This window comes from Echinops telfairi, unplaced genomic scaffold (genome assembly GCF_000313985.2).
Source record: "Echinops telfairi isolate 266 unplaced genomic scaffold, ASM31398v2 ScPeMD7_12;HRSCAF=54, whole genome shotgun sequence".
In the NCBI taxonomy this organism is placed as follows: domain Eukaryota; kingdom Metazoa; phylum Chordata; class Mammalia; order Afrosoricida; family Tenrecidae; genus Echinops; species Echinops telfairi.
Window position 1 is genome coordinate 5,940,311 of NW_022103909.1, and position 7,076 is coordinate 5,947,386.

At 50.1% G+C, this 7,076-nt stretch overlaps 1 protein-coding gene across 2 annotated transcripts in view; it reads right to left on the bottom strand.

Moving 5' to 3' along the window:
* Positions 1 to 7,076, bottom strand: part of PFKM (phosphofructokinase, muscle) — a 46,903-nt gene that overhangs the window by 24,537 nt on the left and 15,290 nt on the right. Inside the window, exons 1-2 of one of the 2 annotated variants that reach the window (XM_045287318.1) lie at positions 5,417 to 5,517; positions 21 to 113 (exon numbers count right to left, since the gene is read on the bottom strand). In XM_045287318.1, the coding sequence (XP_045143253.1) occupies positions 21 to 105 (85 nt within the window). In that variant the 5' untranslated portion in view covers positions 106 to 113; positions 5,417 to 5,517. Of the gene's footprint in view, positions 1 to 20; positions 114 to 5,416; positions 5,518 to 7,076 lie in introns of those variants that run through there. The other variant, XM_004711428.3, reaches the window with a different exon arrangement.

A 7,076-nucleotide genomic window follows, 5' to 3' on the forward strand; every position in this document is an offset into this window, starting at 1 on the left:
CCCCCCGCCACCCTATTTACCTTGGGCATCTCCACCGGAGGTTAACACAGCAATTGCTTTGCCGATCCCCAAGGTCTTGGCTGCATGGTGCTCTTCATGGGTCATGATCCACTCTAAAATTCAAGAAAATGGCCAGTTAAGACACAGCTGGGTCCAGGTGCCACTAACTCAGCAAACGGCTCTGTCGGACTGGCTAGAACCACCTCAGTCAGGCCCTCTCACAACACCCAGTCTGGGCTCTGGAGTTCTGGAATGCTGCCAGACAAAAGCCACACCCCTGCAGAGTGACAGGCACAACATCAAGTCCAAAACTGCAAAAACCAAGCTAATCCCTCGCTGACAGCTCTCATCCCAACTGCAGCCTATTTGGAGAATAAGCTAAGGTCAAGGAGGAAGGCAGCTGACTGAAAAAAAAGAGAGAGAGAATAGAGGGAGTTGAGTTAGCTTCGAGGATTCCCTTTGAACGAAGGGAACGGCTGTTGCAGAGAATCCGATGCGGTTTGGGGCACTGACTGAGCAGCAGCCCCGTGGAAGCAGAATTGGGTTACAACTGGCACGGTAGTGTGAGGTTACAAAGGGCGCAGGAGATTGGCCGAGTGGGTGGATTCAGGAATAGTTAGGGACTTTATGCTCTCCTGTCCCTCTTGGACGAGCTCTCGCCTCCTCGGCATCTCCTGATGCCGTGTCTTCAGGTCTGCATCATCACACAACAGTCCAACAAATAGGACGATGCAAGACGGCTGCCACGCATGTGTACAAGGACATGGGAACACCTCCGTGCTTTTATCGTCAGCGGTGGCCCTCCCAATACATGAGACAGACTTTACACCCACAAAAAGGTCCACGGGAGCAGCAGTATCCAGACTGAAGCCTGGTATTCAACGTTCGGTCTTCTCCCTTACCCTCCGAATCCAAGCAGGCACCAAATCCCAATAGCCTCCCTTCTTATGATCGTTCCTTCTGCCTCCCCTCCCTTCTTTCCTATCTTCCTGGCCTCTGTCCACCTGAATCATTTAGTGCAATAGCTACCCCCCTTCTGCTTGTGTGGCCCTTCCCCACCCCATCAGAGACACACAATCAGTCAGTCTCTCTGGGCCATACACCCTGAGGCATCAGTGGAAAGAGGGTTCACAAGAACTGGGAAAGATGGCCTTTAGGCCAGTCCATGCGCCTGCCCTGCATCTGGGAAACTTACGGGAGCTGCTTAGGGGGACATAAGCCACACAATCACACAAACCCTCCACACCTATAAAATACATGCAGTGAGACACATGAAGACACACATGCACAGACATACATACTGTTGTTGAGAAGCAGTCACAGGTGAAGTACATATAATCAATCCGGACAGAACCGGCCACAGTTCTTTGTTTGGCATTCAAAATTCCTAGCATCTAGTCCAGTGCTTCTCAACCTTCCTAATGCCTCCACCCTTTCATAGAGTTCCTCATGTGGTGGTGTCCCCCCAACCATAACATTATTTTCGTTGCTACTTCATCACTGCCATTTTGCTACTGTTATGAATCGGGCGACCCCTGTGAAAGGGTTATTCAACACCCCCCCCCCCCCAAAGAAATCGCAACCCCCAGGCTGTGAACCGCTGATCTAGCCCTTTGTCGATAGCTTCAACCTCTGTGCTCCGGAATTCTCCATCCCATTGTCACCTAAACAGTCCTTTGCGCCTCCCTGTTTCTGTGCCTGGGCCGACAGCATCTCGTGTCCAAAAGACTACCCTGCCGAGCCCCACGCCGTCACTTCCAGTCTGTCCCAGTGGTACCGAGGTTAAGCCTTCACAGGTCAAGCACGGCTTCTGGTTCAGCTCTCTTCCAGTCGCATGTGGGCCGGAACCAGACCGTTCCCTAGCACCACTACTTTTCCTGTGGTATTTTAATGATTTCTTGTGGATTGAGAGGAGGGTTAGACTAGATCAGAGGACAGCAAACTACCGCCTGCAGGCCTAAGCCAGCCATCAGCCTGTTTCTGTAGAGCAAAGTATTGCTACTCGGGGGGTTAGCACACACACACGCATGGGTTTATTCCAGACACAATGTGTCTAAACAGGTTTCTGTGACCAGTGGCTGGCTGCAGATAAATTTTCTTAATAAGGCACGTATCTGCTTTTCCTTAGGGCACCTTAAAAAAAGAGGTCTACTCTACATAGGTGCTTCTAAGAGTACCTGCTGGGTGGGTTCAAGGCAGAGAGGGAGGGCTGCTCAGAAGGGGATGGTGACTATTGGGGGGAATTCCAAAGAAATTTTATTGAAAGACATTAGACTATGATGGAAGCTGATCAGGAAACAGTTTTAAGAAAAGTGAAAACTGTATTGGGGAGGAAAAGGCCAGGAAAGGTGCCCCTGGAATGTTTTCCCATCACAGCAGTGCCTCTGCTCTTTCTCAGGCTGGGGAGGGCTGTCCTCGGAGCATTTCAGTGGGGAACTTCCCCACCCACCCTATGCCCACATCTTGCCCCCTCAAGCTTCTCGTTGCTCTCAAGTCAAAACTGAAGGAGCATTCAGAGAACATGTAAGTCCCTTGAGAATGCTAAAACTGCCAGGTTGACATTGTGTCAAGACAAGAGCACAGCATTTTGGGGAGAAGGGTGACAGAAAGAAGCACCACCTTCGGAGTGTATAGAACTCAATGGAAGACATGTCTGCTTGCTTTTTTTAAACAAAACAGCAGCACCTTTTGATGTTTTTGTTATAAAATGTTGTATAGTTTTGTAGCAACACTTTTTGATTTACCCTTGAAGATCGTTGAAACAAAAACATTTCACGAGGCATGAACAGTTTATGAAATTCTCATTTCAGAGTCCCCTACACGGAGCACACTCACGTTCCCTCCCTCACCTATTGTCCGCTCGTGCACTGCAACAAGCCAGCAGAACGTGGTGACAAGGAGTGTGTAGCTGGCAAAGCCTAAAATATTTACCATCTGACCTTTGAAAGAATAAGTTTGCTGATCCCTGATTACATGTTTTGTTTTTTATGAGTTGGGAATACATATACTGTATCACTCTATATTTCAAATACGTCAAGTAGAATTGTACGATTGCTACCATAATCAGAGTCCAAGCGTTATTTTTCTACATGGACTCCTTGACATACATCGTCTCCCTTTTATTCCCCACCATCACCACTGTAACCCTCTCCCCTCAAGCCCCTTAGTCTACTTGCTGTCCCTATAGGTTAATCGTGGATTCCATGGCTTTTAAATCATGTTCCCTAAATAGACTGAAAACTCCTCTAGGAAAGAGATCATGTTTAGTTTATGCACATACCTGGTGCTCAACAAATGCTTGTTGAAAGCTTTAATGACGTGATGAACTGTACAAAATACAGCCAAATATGTGACAGATAGAAAATATGCGTGTGGCATCGTGGGTTATGAGTTGGACGGCTAACTGCAAAGTCAGAAGTTTGAAATCATCAGCCGCTCCACAGGTGACGGGCGATAAGCGTTCTACAACCCTAAATACTTTTCTTGAAAAAAGTTCAGCCAGACTGCTCCTTAGAGACAAGGGCGGAGAGACTCCATCTCACATACTTCGGACATGCTGACAGGAGAGACCGGTCTTGGAGAAGGTGATCGTGTTTGGTAAAGCAACGGGGAGGCCCTGACAAGATGGACTCACGGTGGTTGCAGTCACGGCCTCCAACATGAGAACTTGAGGATGATGCAGGATCATGAGTTGCTCTGATGCACACAGACAGGGTCACTGAGTCAGAACCAACTTGATGGCACCTAGCAACCAGTTATAGACAGCCTGGGAAGACACAGAGGCCGTTCTCCACCGTCCTGTAGGGTGACTGGGAACCAGAATCAATTCAACGGCCGTGAGGTTGGTTTGGTTGGAGCCTTAGGGGACACCAAGGTCAATTAACACACATAGTTAACATGAAAATGTTCCATATCCGACTTTGGTGGGCAGCGAATGGGGTCTCGAAAGGTCTTAAGCAGCCATCTAAGGTGTAACTATTGGTCTCACCCCAACTGAAGGAAAGAAGAGTGATGAAAACTGAAAGACATGTGAAAGTATTTAGCCCAATGGACCAATGGATCACACAAACATCAGCTTCCACAATTCTGAGACCAGAGAACTAGATGGTGACCAGCTACCACTACCAACTGCTTTGAAAAGGATCACAACAGAGGGACTGTGTGGCAGAAAAATGTGGAACAAACAACAAAATTGTAAGAGACCAGGCTGGTCAGACAGATGGTGGATTCCCAAGACTGTGGCCCGTCACCTCCCTTCAGGTCTAGAACTGAACTCAACCCCCCACCCTAGCTCTTGTGTTGAATAGCCAGTAGGATTATCAATTGTTCAAGACCAAAGGGTTTAGTCCAAGGGGCTCGGAAAGGAAGAGGAATGGGAACTGGAAACAGGAAGGGGGTGGAATTGGTGATGGTATACAATGATGATATGAGCGGAAACAAAAATGTACATGACCCGCTCAATGTGAAACTCATGATCTGCTCTATAAATCTAAATTTACAACCCAAAGTTTAAAACAGTATGTCTGCTTGGACACAGACACATCTCCCAATACGCTTGGCTTCTAATTACACACAGACTTACACAGAGCTTACAGTGACAGAAATCATATAGAGGCAAACAGTAAATGGTACAGAAACACAAACACATGGACACAAACACATGCCAGTTTAACTAGAATGCTCTCTTCCAAACGTCGGCTTTCCTCGGGAAAGAAAGATTATGTGTCCAGGGTGCAGAGAAAGATAAAAAAATTGCAAAGGAAAGAACAAGACATCGGAGGATGCCGATTTCTATATCTGGGGAGGTTTTCCTTCTGATGGGCTCATCACCGGGTAGAAGCCCACGTGGGGACCTTCCACCCTCGGGGCCTCGGGGAGGGGGGCATTCACAGCAACAGGGGCAGGTGAGGCAGGTGCTGACCTGTAGAACACAGCTCGTGTTCTTCTCCTGCATCTAAGACAGTTAGAAAGGCGCAGGACACAGAAATACACGCAGATTCACACACAGGGATGCTCCACGGACACACACGTAGAAACCGAAGAGATTAAGGCACGAATACACCAAATCGCACGTGGGAGGGAGAAATGGAGAGAGGCGGCATCGTGGGTGCACTGATTGGAATGTGGATGGCGCAAAGGTTGGGGTCAGGCAGCCAAGGGCATCGCAGCCCGGGCACTGCCCCCTCCCCAGTCTGCGGCGCGGGTGCGGTGCATGACAAGTAGGAGGAGGCTGGCCCAGGGCTGGAACCCTTCCCGACGGCCCTGCCCATCCCCCGCCCGGTCCCTGCTCCCGGGGCTGGCTCCCCTCCTGCTTAGCTCCTGGCCGGGCTCCCGCCGCCTCCAGCCCCAGCCCCTCTGGTCAGTCCCGCCGCCACGCGGCCCGCTTCCCCCTGCGCGGCGCCCCGGCCCCTCTTGCCTGGAGTCGCGGGCTCTCCTCCGCAGCGCTTCCTCGCAGACTGTCCTTGGGGCCGGGGGAGGGGAGCTTGGCGAGCTCGGGGAGGAGCCAGGTGGCGGCGACCAGGGAGGGGGCTGGAGGAGCGGCTGCCCAACCTCCACTGGCCGCCCGCCCGCCGATGCTGCGGGGAGACTCCGCCCCCTCCTGCTCCCCTTTCTCCTCCTCTTCCTCCGCCCCTGGAACACCGCTCGGGTTTGGCTGCGCCTGTTCCTCCTGCGCGCCCCAGATGGTTGTGAGCTCCTCCTCTCTAATTGGGGAGCCAACAGCGCCTGCATTCGATGCGCACCTCAAGATATTTGGTGGCTGCCCTGGTTTCCACCGGAGGAAACTTTCTGGGGACCCAGACTCCCTGCACTCAAACCCCGTGCACACGTGATCCTAAAACCTGGCCCCATCCCACTGGCCCCCCGGGAACCTGCTTTTACGAGAGTCTTGTGTTAGGTGCTGAAAGAGAGCAATATAACTAAAATGAAGCTCCCGCCTTTGAAGTTTTACAAAATGACCCCAAGGTACCCTGGTGGTCAGTGGCTAAAGAGCTCTGCTGACAGTTCTAGGGGTCCTCAAACTTTTTAAACAGGGGGCCAGTTCACTGTCCCTCAGACCCATTGGAGGGCCTGACTATAGTTTAAAAAAAAACTATGAATAAATTCCTATGCAGACTGCACATACCTTATTTTGAAGTAAAAAAACAAACGGGCAAAAACACCGGGCCGGATAAATGTCCTCGGCGGGCGGCATGTGGCCCGCGGCTGTAGTTTGAGGACCCCTGGCCCACCTGCCTGACCACAGGGAGACAGCCGAGGCCGCCTGCGGCCATCGAGATTGCCGCCTTGGAAACTAGATTGAGCAGTTCTATATTCTCATCTTTCTCAGAGAAAACAGCAAGCCCGGGAGGGCACGGCAGCAGGCAAAAACACTGCCGTGCTACCCCCAAGCGGAGCCTGACACAGGTGAGGGTGCAGAAAGCTGGTAATCCACCAGGCAACGCAACAAACCAGAGCCACTAGGGAAAACAGGCAAAGTGCTCTCTTGGAAAGAGATTCAACTTCACTCTGATCCCCCCCCAGCCTTTGTTTCCTGCCAGCCCTCGTTTCTCCGATGTTCCCATTGCTGCAAGAGAGATAAAACTGGCTACATACATTGAAGAACTTTGGAGTTGCCAACAAACCTTAAGAGAAATGAAAGACAACGCACAATATGGGAGAGAAACATCTGCAAACGTGAGAAGAGACAGGCACCCAGTGTCGTAGTAGGCTGCACATTGAACAGCTAAAGGTTTAAAGTCTCTCCGAAACCCAAAGTGGCAGTCCTATTCTGCTCTCTTGGGTTACTGTAATTCAGAATTAATGCAATGGCAGTGAATTTATCTGTTTTTGGACTTTTGTTTGTTTGGGAGGAGAGAGTAGTATTGAGATTATACAAAGAAATTTGCCTGAGCATGATAGTGGGACAAGAGGAAAGTAAAATGAAATAGAGGAAAGAGCTAGGAGGCAAAGGGCATTTATAGAGGTCTAAATACCGGCATGTACATATGCAAATATATTTATATATGAGGATGTGGAAATATATCTATGTGCATATATTTATAGGTTTAGTATTAAGGTAGCATATGGACATTGGG